Source organism: Hyperolius riggenbachi, chromosome 2, assembly GCF_040937935.1.
Source record: "Hyperolius riggenbachi isolate aHypRig1 chromosome 2, aHypRig1.pri, whole genome shotgun sequence".
Lineage (NCBI taxonomy): Eukaryota > Metazoa > Chordata > Amphibia > Anura > Hyperoliidae > Hyperolius > Hyperolius riggenbachi.
The window spans coordinates 3,354,777-3,375,000 of record NC_090647.1 but is presented as its reverse complement, the minus strand read 5'-3'; the positions used below and the strand labels follow the sequence as shown (position 1 = coordinate 3,375,000).

Here is a 20,224-nt window from a genome sequence, read left to right as displayed (position 1 = left end):
AAATATATCTATATTACTGGTCACACTGCAACTCCTCCCCTTTTATGTCTCATCGCCGATTCCACCACTGCTCTGTCCACTAATCCTCTAATTCTTCATAGCCCCTCACAGGGCCGGCCTTAGGTTTCACAGCGCCCTGAGCGTAACCAGATTTTGGTGCCCCCCCCCCCCCCCCCTCATCCTCTTCACGCGCACGCACGCACACACAGACACAGATCACACAGACCACACACACGCAGATCAAATACACACGCAGATCACACACACACACGCATGCAGATCACACAGACACAGATCACACACATGCAGATCACACACATGCAGATCACACACATGCAGATCACACACACACATGCAGATCACACAGACACAGATCACACACATGCAGATCACACAGACCACACACACGCAGATCAAATACACACGCAGATCACACACACACACACATGCAGATCACACACACAAAGATCACACACATGCAGATCACACAGATGCAGATCACACACACGCATGCAGATCACACACATGCAGATCACACACACACACACACATGCAGATCACACACATGCAGATCACACACATGCAGATCACACACACACACGCATGCAGATCACACGCATGCAGATCACACACATGCAGATCACACACATGCAGATCACACACACACGCATGCAGATCACACACATGCAGATCACACACATGCAGATCACACACATGCAGATCACACACACACACACATGCAGATCACACACATGCAGATCACACACATGCAGATCACACACACACACGCATACAGATCACACGCATACAGATCACACACATGCAGATCACACACACACACACATGCAGATCACACACATGCAGATCACACGCATGCAGATCACACACATGCAGATCACACACACGCATGCAGATCACACACATGCAGATCACACACACACACACACACATGCAGATCACACACATGCAGATCACACACATGCAGATCACACACATGCAGATCACACACACACACGCATGCAGATCACACACATGCAGATCTCACGCACACACACATGCAGATCACACACATGTAGATCACACACATGCAGATCACACACATGCAGATCACACACACACACACATGCAGATCACACACATGCAGATCACACGCATGCAGATCACACACATGCAGATCACACGCATGCAGATCACACACATGCAGATCACACACACACACACGCATGCAGATCACACACATGCAGATCACACACACACACACATGCAGATCACACACATGCAGATCACACACATGCAGATCACACACATGCAGATCACACACACACACGCATGCAGATCACACACATGCAGATCTCACACACACATGCAAATTACACACACACACATGCCATAGATAAATCGGTGCTGCCAAGAACATGCCTGATCAATAGTGCAACCAATTTGGGGATAAAATTGGTTGCATGTATTGATTGGACATGCTGCAAGATGTAGGGCTGGCATGCTCGATCAGGTGCACGGCAGCAATGGCGCGCAATATCAGGATGAGGAGCAAAACTCCCTGAGCTGTCCCCCCAATGTAAAATGTGCCCCCCTCCCCCGCAGCCCTGTGTAGTATACTTTACCTGTCGGTGGCCGCCCCTGGCTTTGGGGTCCATCCTCATACACGTGTCCCACTTGGTTGCTGGCGTATACGTAGGTGCATGCGTGAAGTCACACACGTACCCACGTACATGCCGGCAACTACGTGTAGTGCGGAGACAGCCAGCAACAGACACTGACAGGTGAAGTATACTGCACAAGCCACGAATGGGGGGGGGGGCATGATGGATATTTACATTGGGGGGACATCAGAGAGGCGCCGTCACAAAACTGATTCCTGAGAGAATCGCCTGTGGTGTGTGGTCAGCCGGCAGATCTCTCTCCGATCAGAGAGAGATCTGTCTCTTAGTCGATCTGCCCATGTATGGGCACCTTAATAATAAAAATACTAAGGACTGTGTGGAAGGGAGAGAGACATGAGAATGGGGAGGGAGATAGATGTGGGAAATAAAAAAGTGGGACATCAGAAAGAAGGGAAGATACAGTGGGAGAGGCAGAGGAGATCCTGTGGAGAGATTAATAGTTTCTCACTAGTGCTCCAGTCTTTATTCAGTGTGGCTGGGACGTGCAGGGTTAAATAAACTATCATACTATGGTGAGAAGTAGAGATGGGAAGTTCGGATCTTTTCAATGATCCGGATGATTCGAATCGGATCATTGAAAAGATCCGGATCTTTGATCCGAATCTCGGATCATTTTACTACCGTCTTTCCCTGCTGTGGACAGGGGAGGGGGATGGACACACAGAGAAGGGGAGAAGATGGACAGAGGGCAGGGAGTGGACAGAGAAGGGGAGGGGGGTGGACACACAGAGAAGGGGAGATGGTGGATAGAGGGCAGGGAGTGGACAGAGAAGGGAGGAGGGACGAGCAGAGAGCAGAAATGTTTGTTTGCACACAATACCTACATGCTGCTATCATATGCTTTACATATATTTCACCTACATGTTCATCTGTGTACTTTGAATGGAAACGTCACACAGTGAAGGAAAGCATTCCCAGAAGTGAAGTGCAGCTGTTTAGTGCGAGTGCAGGAGGATCATATTGCCCAGCAATCACAGTGCCTGCAAAGTTACTGAGCTGTGCTGAGCTGAGCCAAAAGCTTCCCATGTGATCACTGTGCAGCACTACAGAACAGACAGCCTATAATCAGCAGCACATTATAGCCAGTATGTGTGCTCTACACATATCTGGCAGTGGCACCCATGTCCCCTCTCTCTCCTCTACCTGTCTCCCTGCAAGGCTGCCTCCCTTCCAACAGAGCGATCCATCTCTGCTCTGCTTCCAGGACCCCGCTGTAGTGATGGGTCTTTCGTGAACGAGCCGGCTCTAAGAGGCGGCTCTTTGCTGCGAACGACAAGAGCCGGCTCTCAGTTTTAAAAGAGCCGATGCCTCAGCCGCCCCACACAGCTCTGATTTGCTGTGTAATAAAGGGCGCTGAGGCATGCTGGGAGATGTAGTCCTCCTCTTGCAGCTTGTAGGAGTGTATGAGGCAGAGCAAAGCAGTAGCAGGAGGGATTGCCCCAGTCAGAGAAGCAGTCTAGAGTTGTCATGGAGACGGGGCGGGGCTTTTACTCCGATTCTGAGTGGTGTTTAGTGATATTTAATGAAGAGCCGATTCAGAGCCGTAAGAGCCGGCTCTTTAATGGGAGCCGATTCAGAAGAGCCGATTCTCTGAGAAGAGCCGGAATTCCCATCACTACCCCACTGCCCGCTGAGAGGGGGCGTGTCGCTCCTGGCCCCGCCCCTTTTGCGATCCGAATCACTCATTTTGATGATTCGGATGATTCGACTCACAAAATAGATTCGGATCAAAGATCCGAATCGTTCATGATCCGGACAACACTAGTGAGAAGTGAGAAAGCAGAGAGGGGGAGGGGGTCCGGGGGACACTGCACAGATACCAGATCAAAGTCAGACAGAAAGTAAACTAGTTGTAATTGCCCAGCTTACTCAGCTCCACTATCACCTCTCCTGCTAGACGAGCTTCCAGCTGCAGCACTCCGATCTCTCTCCCCCCTGCTGTGCAGTGCAGATCCATCCCTGGCTGAGAGAGGCTATATCCAAACTTGCCACTCTGCAGCCTCACTGTCCATCTCACAAACAGCGCTTTGCTCAGCTCCCCGGGCATTCTTCTGAATTAATTTGTAAGGGCTTTGCTTGATGACCTCACCAAGCGAGGACCCTTAAAGCCACCATTCAGAAGCTGAGCAAAGCTGCTGGTGGTGTTTGCGAGATGGAAGGTGAGAGCCACTGCCTGCACCGTTCCCAGGTAGGGAGGGAAGGGAGCTCAGAGCGGGGACATTAATCAGGAGGGAATGAGGGAAGCTGTGCAGGGGAAGACATTTTCATGGAGGGAGGGAAGCGTGCGCCTCCCTGGAAGCCGGCGCCCTGAGCAACCGCTCTGGTCGCTCAGGTCAAAGGCCGGCCATGGCCCCTCACTCCTCTGCACCCCCCCGAGTCCTCTGACCCCCTGACTCTTCTGATCTCCCGAGTTCTCTGACCCCCCCGAGTCCCGCTGTCTTACCCCCCGAGTCCCTCTGTCTGACCCCCCCCGGTTCTTCTGACCTCCCGAGTTCTCTGACTCCCCGAGTCCTCTGATCCCCTGACTCGTCTGACCCCCCGACTCTTCTGACCTCCCGAGTCCCTCTGACCCCCTGACTTGTCTGACCTCTGAATCTCCTGACCTCTGTTATTCTCGGCAGGTCACATCAGACGCATATCTCGGGAGGCTCCTGTCCTCTTGCGCCCACCAGTCTGTGATCTTCTCCAGGAGAGCTGCAGAGTGATTGTTCAGGAATTGGGGGAGCGGCTGAGAGACCCCAGAATGCAGCGATTACTTATTCTCCACAACATCCTCATCCTCAGACAGGATTACAGCGACTTCATGCAGAGCAGCTTATATGCCTGGTAAGTGGCCATAGGGATGATGGGACTACATGCAGAGCAGCTTATATGCCTAGTTGCCATAGGGATGATGGGACTACATGCAGAGCAGCTTATATGCCTGGTGGCCATAGGGATGATAGGACTACATGCAGAGCAGCTTATATGCCTGGTGGCCATAGGGATGATAGGACTACATGCAGAGCAGCTTATATGCCTGGTGGCCCTAAACAAAGGTATACCCTAATAGAAAAGTATATAAAACTTAGCTTTTATTAAGATCGCATTAAAACGTTATCATATTATCATATTTGCTAGCTAAATTGTTAACTGTGAATAAAGTGGACTGGAGGAAACAGGGTTCTGGGTCAGAAGACCATCCTCCTAGTTCACACTAGTAATCATTATGAACCCTACACCAAAACTCACGCAGCTTATATGCCTGCTGGCCATAGGGATGATGAGACTACATGCAGAGCAGCTTATATGCCTGGTGGCCATAGGGATGATGGGACTACATGCAGAGCAGCTTATATGCCTGGTAAGTGGCCATAGGGATGATGGGACTACATGCAGAGCAGCTTATGATGATAGGACTATATGCAGAGGAGCTTATATGCCTGGTGGCCATAGGGATGATGGGACTACATGCAGAGCAGCTTATATGCCTGGTGGCCATAGGGATGATGGGACTACATGCAGAGCAGCTTATATGCCTGGTGGCCATAGGGATGATGGGACTACATGCAGAGCAGCTTATATGCCTGGTGGCCATAGGGATGATGGGACTACATGCAGAGCAGCTTATATGCCTGGTGGCCATAGGGATGATAGGACTACATGCAGAGCAGCTTATATGCCTGGTGGCCATAGGGATGATAGGACTACATGCAGAGCAGCTTATATGCCTGGTGGCCATAGGGATGATGGGACTACATGCAGAGCAGCTTATATGCCTGGTAAGTGGCCATAGGGATGATGGGACTACATGCAGAGCATCTTATATGCCTGGTGGCCATAGGGATGATAGGACTACATGCAGAGCAGCTTATATGCCTGGTGGCCATAGGGATGATGGGACTACATGCAGAGCAGCTTATATGCCTGGTGGCCATAGGGATGATGGGACTACATGCAGAGCAGCTTATATGCCTGGTGGCCATAGGGATGATGGGACTACATGCAGAGCAGCTTATATGCCTGGTGGCCATAGGGATGATGGGACTACATGCAGAGCAGCTTATATGCCTGGTGGCCATAGGGATGATGGGACTACATGCAGAGGAGCTTATATGCCTGGTGGCCATAGGGATGATGGGACTACATGCAGAGCAGCTTATATGCCTGGTGGCCATAGGGATGATAGGACTACATGCAGAGCAGCTTATATGCCTGGTGGCCATAGGGATGATGGGACTACATGCAGAGCAGCTTATAGGCCTGGTGGCCATAGGGATGATGGGACTACATGCAGAGCAGCTTATATGCCTGGTGACCATAGGGATGATGGGACTACATGCAGAGCAGCTTATATGCCTGGTGGCCATAGGGATGATAGGACTACATGCAGAGCAGCTTATATGCCTGGTAACCATAGGGATGATGGGACTACATGCAGAGCAGCTTATATGCCTGGTAAGTGGCCATAGGGATGATGGGACTACATGCAGAGCAGCTTATATGCCTGGTGGCCATAGGGATGATAGGACTACATGCAGAGCAGCTTATATGCCTGGTGGCCATAGGGATGATGGGACTACATGCAGAGCAGCTTATATACCTGGTGGCCATAGGGATGATGGGACTACATGCAGAGCAGCTTATATGCCTGGTGGCCATAGGGATGATGGGACTACATGCAGAGCAGCTTATATGCCTGGTAACCATAGGGATGATGGGACTACATGCAGAGCAGCTTATATGCCTGGTAAGTGGCCATAGGGATGATGGGACTACATGCAGAGCAGCTTATATGCCTGGTGGCCATAGGGATGATAGGACTACATGCAGAGCAGCTTATATGCCTGGTGGCCATAGGGATGATGGGACTACATGCAGAGCAGCTTATATACCTGGTGGCCATAGGGATGATGGGACTACATGCAGAGCAGCTTATATGCCTGGTAACCATAGGGATGATGGGACTACATGCAGAGCAGCTTATATGCCTGGTAAGTGGCCATAGGGATGATGGGACTACATGCAGAGCAGCTTATATGCCTGGTGGCCATAGGGATGATAGGACTACATGCAGAGCAGCTTATATGCCTGGTGGCCATAGGGATGATGGGACTACATGCAGAGCAACTTATATGCCTGGTGGCCATAGGGATGATAGGACTACATGCAGAGCAGCTTATATGCCTGGTGGCCATAGGGATGATGGGACTACATGCAGAGCAGCTTATATGCCTGGTGGCCATAGGGATGATGGGACTACATGCAGAGCAGCTTATATGCCTGGTGGCCATAGGGATGATGGGACTACATGCAGAGCAGCTTATATGCCTGGTGGCCATAGGGATGATAGGACTACATGCAGAGCAGCTTATATGCCTGGTGGCCATAGGGATGATGGGACTACATGCAGAGCAGCTTATATGCCTGGTGGCCATAGGGATGATGGGACTACATGCAGAGCAGCTTATATGCCTGGTAAGTGGCCATAGGGATGATGGGACTACATGCAGAGCAGCTTATATGCCTGGTGGCCATAGGGATGATGGGACTACATGCAGAGCAACTTATATGCCTGGTGGCCATAGGGATGATAGGACTACATGCAGAGCAGCTTATATGCCTGGTGGCCATAGGGATGATGGGACTACATGCAGAGCAGCTTATATGCCTGGTGGCCATAGGGATGATAGGACTACATGCAGAACAGCTTATAGGCCTGGTGGCCATAGGGATGATGGGACTACATGCAGAGCAGCTTATATGCCTGGTGGCCATAGGGATGATAGGACTACATGCAGAGCAGCTTATATGCCTGGTGGCCATAGGGATGATAGGACTACATGCAGAGCAGCTTATATGCCTGGTGGCCATAGGGAAGATAGGACTACATGCAGAACAGCTTATAGGCCTGGTGGCCATAGGGATGATGGGACTACATGCAGAGCAGCTTATATGCCTGGTGGCCATAGGGATGATAGGACTACATGCAGAGCAGCTTATATGCCTGGTGGCCATAGGGATGAAAGGACTACATGCAGAGCAGCTTATATGCCTGGTGGCCATAGGGATGATGGGACTACATGCAGAGCAGCTTATATGCCTGGTGGCCATAGGGATGATAGGACTACATGCAGAGCAGCTTATATGCCTGGTGACCATAGGGATGATAGGACTACATGCAGAGCAGCTTATATGCCTGGTAAGTGGCCATAGGGATGATAGGACTACATGCAGAGCAGCTTATATGCCTGGTGGCCATAGGGATGATAGGACTACATGCAGAGCAGCTTATAGGCCTGGTGGCCATAGGGATGATAGGACTATATGCAGAGCAGCTTATATGCCTGGTAAGTGGCCATAGGGATGATAGGACTACATGCAGAGCAGCTTATATGCCTGGTGGCCATAGGGATGATAGGACTACATGCAGAGCAGCTTATATGCCTGGTGGCCATAGGGATGATAGGACTACATGCAGAGCAGCTTATATGCCTGGTGGCCATAGGGATGATAGGACTACATGCAGAGCAGCTTATATGCCTGGTGGCCATAGGGATGATAGGACTACATGCAGAGCAGCTTATATGCCTGGTGGCCATAGGGATGATAGGACTATATGCAGAGGAGCTTATATGCCTGGTGGCCATAGGGATGATGGGACTACATGCAGAGCAGCTTATATGCCTGGTGGCCATAGGGATGATAGGACTACATGCAGAGCAGCTTATATGCCTGGTGGCCATAGGGATGATAGGACTACATGCAGAGCAGCCTATATGCCTGGTGGCCATAGGGATGATAGGACTACACGCAGAGCAGCTTATATGCCTGGTACGTGGCCATAGGGATGATGGGACTACATGCAGAGCAGCTTATATGCCTGGTGGCCATAGGGATGATGGGACTACATGCAGAGCAGCTTATATGCCTGGTGGCCATAGGGATGATGGGACTACATGCAGAGCAGCTTATATGCCTGGTGGCCATAGGGATGATGGGACTACATGCAGAGCAGCTTATATGCCTGGTAAGTGGCCATAGGGATGATGGGACTACATGCAGAGCAGCTTATATGCCTGGTGGCCATAGGGATGATGGGACTACATGCAGAGCAGCTTATATGCCTGGTGGCCATAGGGATGATGGGACTACACGCAGAGCAGCTTATATGCCTGGTGGCCATAGGGATGATGGGACTACATGCAGAGCAGCTTATATGCCTGGTGGCCATAGGGATGATGGGACTACATGCAGAGCAGCTTATATGCCGGTGGCCATAGGGATGATGGGACTACATGCAGAGCAGCTTATATGCCTGGTGGCCATAGGGATGATGGGACTACATGCAGAGCAGCTTATATGCCTGGTGGCCATAGGGATGATGGGACTACATGCAGAGCAGCTTATATGCCTGGTGGCCATAGGGATGATGGGACTACATGCAGAGCAGCTTATATGCCGGTGGCCATAGGGATGATGGGACTACATGCAGAGCAGCTTATATGCCTGGTGGCCATAGGGATGATAGGACTACATGCAGAGCAGCTTATATGCCTGGTGGCCATAGGGATGATAGGACTACATGCAGAGCAGCTTATATGCCTGGTGGCCATAGGGATGATGGGACTACATGCAGAGCAGCTTATATGCCTGGTGGCCATAGGGATGATAGGACTACATGCAGAGCAGCTTATATGCCTGGTGGCCATAGGGATGATGGGACTACATGCAGAGCAGCTTATATGCCTGGTGGCCATAGGGATGATAGGACTACATGCAGAGCAGCTTATATGCCTGGTGGCCATAGGGATGATGGGACTACATGCAGAGCAGCTTATATGCCTGGTTGCCATAGGGATGATGGGACTACATGCAGAGCAGCTTATATGCCTGGTGGCCATAGGGATGATAGGACTACATGCAGAGCAGCTTATATGCCTGGTGGCCATAGGGATGATGGGACTACATGCAGAGCAGCTTATATGCCTGGTGGCCATAGGGATGATAGGACTACATGCAGAGCATCTTATATGCCTGGTGGCCATAGGGATGATGGGACTACATGCAGAGCAGCTTATATGCCTGGTGGCCATAGGGATGATGGGACTACATGCAGAGCAGCTTATATGCCTGGTGGCCATAGGGATGATGGGACTACATGCAGAGCAGCTTATATGCCTGGTGGCCATAGGGATGATGGGACTACATGCAGAGCAGCTTATATGCCTGGTAAGTGGCCATAGGGATGATGGGACTACATGCAGAGCAGCTTATATGCCTGGTGGCCATAGGGATGATAGGACTACATGCAGAGCAGCTTATATGCCTGGTGGCCATAGGGATGATGGGACTACATGCAGAGCAGCTTATATACCTGGTGGCCATAGGGATGATGGGACTACATGCAGAGCAGCTTATATGCCTGGTAAGTGGCCATAGGGATGATGGGACTACATGCAGAGCAACTTATATGCCTGGTGGCCATAGGGATGATAGGACTACATGCAGAGCAGCTTATATGCCTGGTGGCCATAGGGATGATGGGACTACATGCAGAGCAGCTTATATGCCTGGTGGCCATAGGGATGATGGGACTACATGCAGAGCAGCTTATATGCCTGGTGGCCATAGGGATGATGGGACTACATGCAGAGCAGCTTATATGCCTGGTGGCCATAGGGATGATAGGACTACATGCAGAGCAGCTTATATGCCTGGTGGCCATAGGGATGATGGGACTACATGCAGAGCAGCTTATATGCCTGGTGGCCATAGGGATGATGGGACTACATGCAGAGCAGCTTATATGCCTGGTAAGTGGCCATAGGGATGATGGGACTACATGCAGAGCAGCTTATATGCCTGGTGGCCATAGGGATGATGGGACTACATGCAGAGCAACTTATATGCCTGGTGGCCATAGGGATGATAGGACTACATGCAGAACAGCTTATATGCCTGGTGGCCATAGGGATGATGGGACTACATGCAGAGCAGCTTATATGCCTGGTGGCCATAGGGATGATAGGACTACATGCAGAACAGCTTATAGGCCTGGTGGCCATAGGGATGATGGGACTACATGCAGAGCAGCTTATATGCCTGGTGGCCATAGGGATGATAGGACTACATGCAGAGCAGCTTATATGCCTGGTGGCCATAGGGATGATAGGACTACATGCAGAGCAGCTTATATGCCTGGTGGCCATAGGGAAGATAGGACTACATGCAGAACAGCTTATAGGCCTGGTGGCCATAGGGATGATGGGACTACATGCAGAGCAGCTTATATGCCTGGTGGCCATAGGGATGATAGGACTACATGCAGAGCAGCTTATATGCCTGGTGGCCATAGGGATGATAGGACTACATGCAGAGCAGCTTATATGCCTGGTGGCCATAGGGATGATGGGACTACATGCAGAGCAGCTTATATGCCTGGTGGCCATAGGGATGATAGGACTACATGCAGAGCAGCTTATATGCCTGGTGACCATAGGGATGATAGGACTACATGCAGAGCAGCTTATATGCCTGGTAAGTGGCCATAGGGATGATAGGACTACATGCAGAGCAGCTTATATGCCTGGTGGCCATAGGGATGATAGGACTACATGCAGAGCAGCTTATAGGCCTGGTGGCCATAGGGATGATAGGACTACATGCAGAGCAGCTTATATGCCTGGTGGCCATAGGGATGATGGGACTACATGCAGAGCAGCTTATATGCCTGGTGGCCATAGGGATGATGGGACTACATGCAGAGCAGCTTATATGCCTGCTGGCCATAGGGATGATGAGACTACATGCAGAGCAGCTTATATGCCTGGTGGCCATAGGGATGATGGGACTACATGCAGAGCAGCTTATATGCCTGGTAAGTGGCCATAGGGATGATGGGACTACATGCAGAGCAGCTTATATGCCTGGTGGCCATAGGGATGATAGGACTACATGCAGAGCAGCTTATATGCCTGGTGGCCATAGGGATGATAGGACTACATGCAGAGCAGCTTATATGCCTGGTGGCCATAGGGATGATAGGACTACATGCAGAGCAGCTTATATGCCTGGTGGCCATAGGGATGATAGGACTATATGCAGAGGAGCTTATATGCCTGGTGGCCATAGGGATGATGGGACTACATGCAGAGCAGCTTATATGCCTGGTGGCCATAGGGATGATGGGACTACATGCAGAGCAGCTTATATGCCTGGTGGCCATAGGGATGATAGGACTACATGCAGAGCAGCTTATATGCCTGGTGGCCATAGGGATGATGGGACTACATGCAGAGCAGCTTATATGCCTGGTGGCCATAGGGATGATGGGACTACATGCAGAGCAGCTTATATGCCTGGTGGCCATAGGGATGATAGGACTACATGCAGAGCAGCTTATATGCCTGGTGGCCATAGGGATGATGGGACTACATGCAGAACAGCTTATATGCCTGGTGGCCATAGGGATGATAGGACTACATGCAGAGCAGCTTATATGCCTGGTGGCCATAGGGATGATAGGACTACATGCAGAGCAGCTTATATGCCTGGTGGCCATAGGGATGATGGGACTACATGCAGAGCAGCTTATATGCCTGGTGGCCATAGGGATGATAGGACTACATGCAGAGCAGCTTATATGCCTGGGAGCCATAGGGATGATAGGACTACATGCAGAGCAGCTTATATGCCTGGTGGCCATAGGGATGATGGGACTACACGCAGAGCAGCTTATATGCCTGGTGGCCATAGGGATGATAGGACTACATGCAGAGCAGCTTATATGCCTGGTGGCCATAGGGATGATAGGACTGCATGCAGAGCAGCTTATATGCCTGGTGGCCATAGGGATGATAGGACTACATGCAGAGCAGCTTATATGCCTGGTGGCCATAGGGATGATAGGACTACATGCAGAGCAGCCTATATGCCTGGTGGCCATAGGGATGATAGGACTACACGCAGAGCAGCTTATATGCCTGGTACGTGGCCATAGGGATGATGGGACTACATGCAGAGCAGCTTATATGCCTGGTGGCCATAGGGATGATGGGACTACATGCAGAGCAGCTTATATGCCTGGTGGCCATAGGGATGATGGGACTACATGCAGAGCAGCTTATATGCCTGGTGGCCATAGGGATGATGGGACTACATGCAGAGCAACTTATATGCCTGGTGGCCATAGGGATGATGGGACTACACGCAGAGCAGCTTATATGCCTGGTGGCCATAGGGATGATGGGACTACATGCAGAGCAGCTTATATGCCTGGTGGCCATAGGGATGATGGGACTACATGCAGAGCAGCTTATATGCCGGTGGCCATAGGGATGATGGGACTACATGCAGAGCAGCTTATATGCCTGGTGGCCATAGGGATGATGGGACTACATGCAGAGCAGCTTATATGCCTGGTGGCCATAGGGATGATGGGACTACACGCAGAGCAGCTTATATGCCTGGTGGCCATAGGGATGATGGGAGTACATGCAGAGCAGCTTATATGCCTGGTGGCCATAGGGATGATGGGACTACATGCAGAGCAGCTTATATGCCGGTGGCCATAGGGATGATGGGACTACATGCAGAGCAGCTTATATGCCTGGTGGCCATAGGGATGATAGGACTACATGCAGAGCAGCTTATATGCCTGGTGGCCATAGGGATGATAGGACTACATGCAGAGCAGCTTATATGCCTGGTGGCCATAGGGATGATGGGACTACATGCAGAGCAGCTTATATGCCTGGTGGCCATAGGGATGATAGGACTACATGCAGAGCAGCTTATATGCCTGGTGGCCATAGGGATGATGGGACTACATGCAGAGCAGCTTATATGCCTGGTGGCCATAGGGATGATAGGACTACATGCAGAGCAGCTTATATGCCTGGTGGCCATAGGGATGATGGGACTACATGCAGAGCAGCTTATATGCCTGGTGGCCATAGGGATGATGGGACTACATGCAGAGCAGCTTATATGCCTGGTGGCCATAGGGATGATGGGACTACATGCAGAGCAGCTTATATGCCTGGTGGCCATAGGGATGATGGGACTACATGCAGAGCAGCTTATATGCCTGGTGGCCATAGGGATGATGGGACTACATGCAGAGCAGCTTATATGCCTGGTGGCCATAGGGATGATGGGACTACATGCAGAGCAGCTTATATGCCTGGTGGCCATAGGGATGATGGGACTACATGCAGAGCAGCTTATATGCCTGGTGGCCATAGGGATGATAGGACTATATGCAGAGCAGCTTATATGCCTGGTACGTGGCTAGAAAATATTGGGAAGAAAAAAAAAACCCTTTTTTTCCTAAAGACCCTGTCGTTTTTGAGAAAACCGATTTACATAGTTACATAGTTATTTTGGTTGAAAAAACACATACGTCTATCGAGTTCAACCAGTATTTCAAAGAAAAAATGTTTGTAAAACACGTCCGAAGTGAGAAATATATGTAGGCTGCCATATTTATTTCATTTTTAAGGACCACTATTGCGAAAAAAAAGGAGGCATTAAAAATGTGACAGAACCGACAGGTTTTGGGGCAGCCCATCTCCTCATGGGGGATTCTCAGGGTTTTCTTTGTTTTGAACAGCATTTCCTGAACAGCAGGAATAGTAAGATACCCGGCAGCCTCCCCACTCACTTGCACGCTATTTTGTCAGGTAGGCAGGGATCACACTACATGTGTTTTTGCGCGTTTTGCTGCACAATTGTAAAGGCTATTGAAGTCAGTAGCCTTGCACGGAAACGCATGCGCTGGGTCTGTCTGTGCACATTTGCGTTCGTGTTTTTTTTTGGGTGTTTTGTAAACACAGTTTTCTGCTTTTTCCCACACATTGCATGGCAGTACATGAAATGCAAACACATAAACATGGAAACGCACGTGGAAAAACGCGCGCATTAAGCGCAAACTCAAAGCCTGAGGGAAACCTGGGAAAACGGCCCTGCAACTGTGTTCCCTGCAACTGTGTTCCCTGCAACTGTGTTCCCTGCAACTGTGTTCCCTGCGACTGTGTTCCCTGCGACTGTGTTCCCTGCGACTGTGTTCCCTGCGACTGTGTTCCCTGCGACTGTGTTCCCTGCGACTGTGTTCCCTGCGACTGTGTTCCCTGCGACTGTGTTCCCTGCGACTGTGTTCCCTGCGACTGTGTTCCCTGCGACTGTGTTCCCTGCGACTGTGTTCCCTGCGACTGTGTTCCCTGCAACTGTGTTCCCTGCAACTGTGTTCCCTGCAACTGTGTTCCCTGCAACTGTGTTCCCTGCGTTAAAGGACTTCCGAGGCCAAAATGAAGAAAATGACACTATAGCTTTTCATTAGCAGAATCCACGGAGGACGTCCTGCGCGTCCCCCGCTCCATTCCCCCAGGGCATGGCCCGCCCCCACCCAACGGGTCGCATCGTTTCCACCTCTAAGATGGCCGACGCCTTGATCCGCAGCTGCGCAGTACGCTTTGCCACGAGTGCGACTGCGCAGTGATGTGAGCGCGCCCGACGTACACTTGGGGAGCATGCCGGGACCCACTACGCGGCGGGAGGCGGGCTAAAGGCTGCGCAGTTGCACTCGCGGCAAAGCGTACTGCGCGGCCGCGGATCAAGGCGGCGGCCATCTTAGAGGTGGAATCGATGCGACCCTTTCGGTGGGGTCAGGCCATGCCCTGGGGGAACGGAGCGGCCTGCATTGACGGCGGAACGGAGCGGGGGACGCGCAGGACGTCCTCCGTGGATTCTGCTAATAAAAAGGTATAGGGTTTCATTAATTGGTAAAATCAACATCTTTAAAATGATATTCTTGCCTAAGTTTCTGTATATCTTCCGCCAAACCCCAATCATTATTCCCAAAGCCTTCTTTAGGAGTTTACACTCTCTAATAACAGGCTCTTTTTGGGACGGAGCAGTACCGAGAGTCAGTCTTCCTACTCTGCAACTTCCAGCTGACCAAGGTGGTTTGGCCTTACCCAACTTATATTTATATTACTGCACAGCTGTTTTGGTAACTGTACGCTGGTGGTTCTCCCAGGATAGATATAACGCCGCGGTGGCAGTGGAGGCGGCAAGACTGGGGACTTATGAACGAATGACTTTGTTAGCATTCCGTGGTACCAAAAACGATTCTAGATGCACAACGCCTATGACTGCCACAGTCAAGGTATGGAAGGATATGCTTAAATACACGGGAGGAGCCAAAAATATATCCCCCCATACCCCTCTATGGGACAATCCCTCCCTAATACACTTTCTGCAAATACCGGATCCCGGTCTGTGGGCCCGCCAGGGTATTAAAGCCATACAGCACATAGTAGGAGACGAAGGGTTGCTATCATTTAACACTCTCAAAAACAACTATAACTTAACAAACAAGATGTTCTTTAGATATCTGCAGCTCCGCCACGCTTATAATACGCAATTTAAGGACTTCAGCCCAGTCCTAACCTCATGTGACCTAGAACAAACACTAATGATCAATAACCTGGATAAATCTCTCTCAGTAATATACTTCACTCTTATGAATCATACTACGCATAGCCTGTCTAGGGCCAATCCAGGTGGAATGAGGAGATTCCTGGGCTAGACGACAAGGACTGGGAGGAAATCTTAGAAGTCTTCATTAAAGTACCAATATCAGCAAAAGATAGATTAATTCAATTCAAATTCTTACATAGAACATATTTAACGCCTATGCGTATGCATAAAATCTCTCGCTCTAGTTCTCCAAACTGCTCCAGATGTGCTGTTGATTGGGAAACTTACTTTCATATGTTTTGGGAATGTCCAATGGTCTGTGGGTTTTGGTCGCAGATCACTGACTTGATCAATGAAATTCTTCAAACACGATTAATGCTATCCCCTAGAGCACTTTTACTAGGTCTGTTGGACGATATCCCACCAGGCAAACACTCTCAATATCTGGTCAGAATACTGTGCTTTTACGCGCGTAAAGAAATATTACGCACATGGAAGTCAGATAAACCCCCTTCTTTCAATTTTTGGAAATCTACCATAATGAAAGCTCTACCCCTATATCGTTTAACGTACAAAAGTCGTAACTGTCCTCAAAGAAATGACAAAATATGGGCCCCTTGGTACAATAATGTTGAAGCCCTTCCGACTGGTCCAGAAGACTAAAATAATAACCCCCTCCCCTACCCTATATGTCTCTATGCAATGATAAACATGATGATATTTGTGCTGTTCTTGGAGGATGATGGCAGGCTCCGGAGACTTCTTCTCTCTTCCTAATTTTCCTCTCATCTCCAACATTGGTGTGGCTCAGTTTCTCACTGATTATCCAGTCACATAGACATTATCATATTTGTATTTAACAATATGCAATACTAGATACTAAGTTGCCTCATTTTTTTGCTTATCTACTGCTATATAATCGAGGTTATGTAAGCACCCCTATGATATCTTGTATTCTTATGTTTATTGATATAAGCTGTACCAATGTTATTCAGTCTCAGTGTCACGCAGCTGCGTGACACTTTGTTGTACCAGTTTCTGTTGGAAAACTCAATAAAAAGTAAATTGTTAAAAAAAAAAAAAGGTATAGTGTAATTTTCTTCATTTTGGCCTCGGAAGTCCTTTAACCAATACCAGTTGCCTGGCTGTCCTCCTGATCCTCTGCCTCTAATATTTTTGCCATAGCCCCTGAACAAGCATGTAGATAAGGTGACGGAAGTGTGACAAGACTAGCTACATGCTTGTTTCAGGCGTGTGATTCAGACACTACTGCAGCCAGAGAGATCAGCAGGACAGCCAGGAAGCTGGTATTGGTTTTTTTTTGTTTTGCTTTTTTCACTTTTCTTTTTATTATCAATTTTATGAAAAATCAAATGAAACGATAAAAAGATGCGATATCGCAAAGTAGAAACAGATCCCATACTGAAAGTACAGCATCAATACGATGATGCAGCATAGGTAGGGTTAGTTACAGCAAGCATAGGTAAGATCATTACTACATATGGAGGGCAGCCCATCCAACCCAGGGGCCCCAGATTCTGACAAATAAGGGGTTGTTTCCCTAATAGGGGGAGTCGTTGTTTCCATGGATACAGAACCCCAGTGATCAGTTCTGTCCTGGAAGGGTGGCAGATCTCCAAGGCTCAGCCAGCAGCATCTCAATCATTACAGATCTGACGAGGAGGTGATTGTGGTGCTCAGATAGTTGGGGGTGAGGAGTATGCCTGGAGGCCCCCGCCCTAAAGGGAGGCCGGCCATGGGACCTTCCAGGGCTGTTTTTTATTTGAGTTTTGGAGGGAAGTTTGCCCTCTAGAAATATGGCTCAGATCTTATTTCAGATGTTGTTTGGCACAGGATGCTGCTGTTTGTTTTGTTTACAGGTCAACAAGAGTTCTGCAGCAGAGATTGGCTGAATGTGCAACATGTGTTTGGCAAAGCAACCTATCAGAATGTTTCTGCCTGTATATATACACAGGCCTGGTTCTAATACAGCTGCTCACCTTCTTCTTCAAGAAAGCCGACGTTCCCTCCCCCCCCCCCAGAGTGGTATTGTCACTCTGAGCTGGAGGTGACCGTTTCTTCATGGGGTGGTCCTCCAAGGTCTCCTGGGGGTGGTTCCTGTTAGACTCACACCCCTCTTTCCCTGGGCCTTTCCTGCCAGAGATGGTTTTTGTTGTGCTTTAAATGGTTTCACTTTTTATATTGGTTAATAAAGGTTTAGCAGAGCCCAATAAAAGGCCGCAGCCCATTTTATGCACCTTGACACTGCCTTCGTCTCTTTATTATTGCATTTGCTTTAAGTTAAAATAATAATAATATTACAGAGTGCCCTCATTCAGCTCCCATGAAATAATGCCCCCCACAGGTACTCCCCACACGTCACATGCCAGTGAAAGGCTGCACATCCAAATTGGGCAATCCATGGAAACACAAGTCCGAGGATACAAGCCCCGTACAGCAAGCTGGACAGGAGTCCTGAGCCAGTCAGACAGGCAACAGGAAATAAACATGGCAGCCCCCATACCCCTCTCACTTCAGGGGGTGTGACTAGCTAGTATAATGGCATTTTCTACAATTCAGGGGTCTCGGGGGTAATGTGGAGGAGGTCTGATGAAGTCATGTGACTGGGTGTGTCTTTCATGAATAGGGGTGTGGCGGAGCTGGAGATGATGTTACGCTGTGCGGAGAGGGTGGGGCCAGCAGACTGGATGGATACCATGGTGTATCTCACAGGTATAGTATGACTGTATACCTCTGATTACAACTAGTCTCCAAGCCTGTTTAATAACGTCTGATTATCATATAACTAGTCTCCAAGCCTGTTTAATAATGTCTGATTATTATATAACTAGTCTCCAAGCCTGTTTAATAATGTCTGATTATCATATAACTAGTCTCCAAGCCTGTTTAATAATGTCTGATTATTATATAACTAGTCTCCAAGCCCGTTTAATAAAGTCTGATTATTATATAACTAGTCTCCAAGCCTGTTTAATAATGTCTGATTATTATATAACTAGTCTCCAAGCCTGTTTAATAACATCTGATTATTATATTACTAGTCTCCAAGCCTGTTTAATAACATCTGATTATTATATAACTAGTCTCCAAGCCTGTTTAATAACATCTGATTATTATATAACTAGTCTCCAAGCCTGTTTAATAACATCTGATTATTATATAACTAGTCTCCAAGCCTGTTTAATAATGTCTGATCATTATATAACTAGTCTCCAAGGCCAAGCCTGTTTAATAAAGTCTGATTATTATATAACTAGTCTCCAAGCCCGTTTAATAAAGTCTGATTATTATATAACTAGTCTCCAAGCCTGTTTAATAATGTCTGATTATTATATAACTAGTCTCCAAGCCTGTTTAATAACATCTGATTATTATATAACTAGTCTCCAAGCCTGTTTAATAACATCTGATTATTATATAACTAGTCTCCAAGCCTGTTTAATAACATCTGATTATTATATAACTAGTCTCCAAGCCCGTTTAATAAAGTCTGATTATTATATAACTAGTCTCCAAGCCTGTTTAATAATGTCTGATTATTATATAACTAGTCTCCAAGCCTGTTTAATAATGTCTGATTATTATATAACTAGTCTCCAAGCCTGTTTAATAACATCTGATTATTATATAACTAGTCTCCAAGCCTGTTTAATAATGTCTGATCATTATATAACTAGTCTCCAAGGCCAAGCCTGTTTAATAAAGTCTGATTATTATATAACTAGTCTCCAAGCCCGTTTAATAAAGTCTGATTATTATATAACTAGTCTCCAAGCCTGTTTAATAACGTCTGATTATTATATAACTAGTCTCCAAGCCTGTTTAATAACATCTGATTATTATATAACTAGTCTCCAAGCCTGTTTAATAACATCTGATTATTATATAACTAGTCTCCAAGCCTGTTTAATAATGTCTGATTATTATATAACTAGTCTCCAAGCCTGTTTAATAATGTCTGATTATCATATAACTAGTCTCCAAGCCTGTTTAATAATGTCTGATTATCATATAACTAGTCTCCAAGCCTGTTTAATAACATCTGATTATTATATAAC

At 48.4% G+C, this 20,224-nt stretch overlaps 1 protein-coding gene across 3 annotated transcripts in view; it reads left to right on the top strand.

Annotated features, from left to right (window-relative positions):
* The window catches only part of DNHD1 (dynein heavy chain domain 1), a 445,323-nt gene that overhangs the window by 409,157 nt on the left and 15,942 nt on the right, over window positions 1–20,224 (top strand). For all 3 annotated transcript variants that reach the window (XM_068266455.1, XM_068266454.1, XM_068266453.1), the window contains exons 40-41: window positions 4,304–4,508; window positions 18,793–18,878. In XM_068266455.1, coding sequence (XP_068122556.1) covers window positions 4,304–4,508; window positions 18,793–18,878 — 291 coding nt within the window. The remainder of the gene's footprint in view (window positions 1–4,303; window positions 4,509–18,792; window positions 18,879–20,224) is intronic.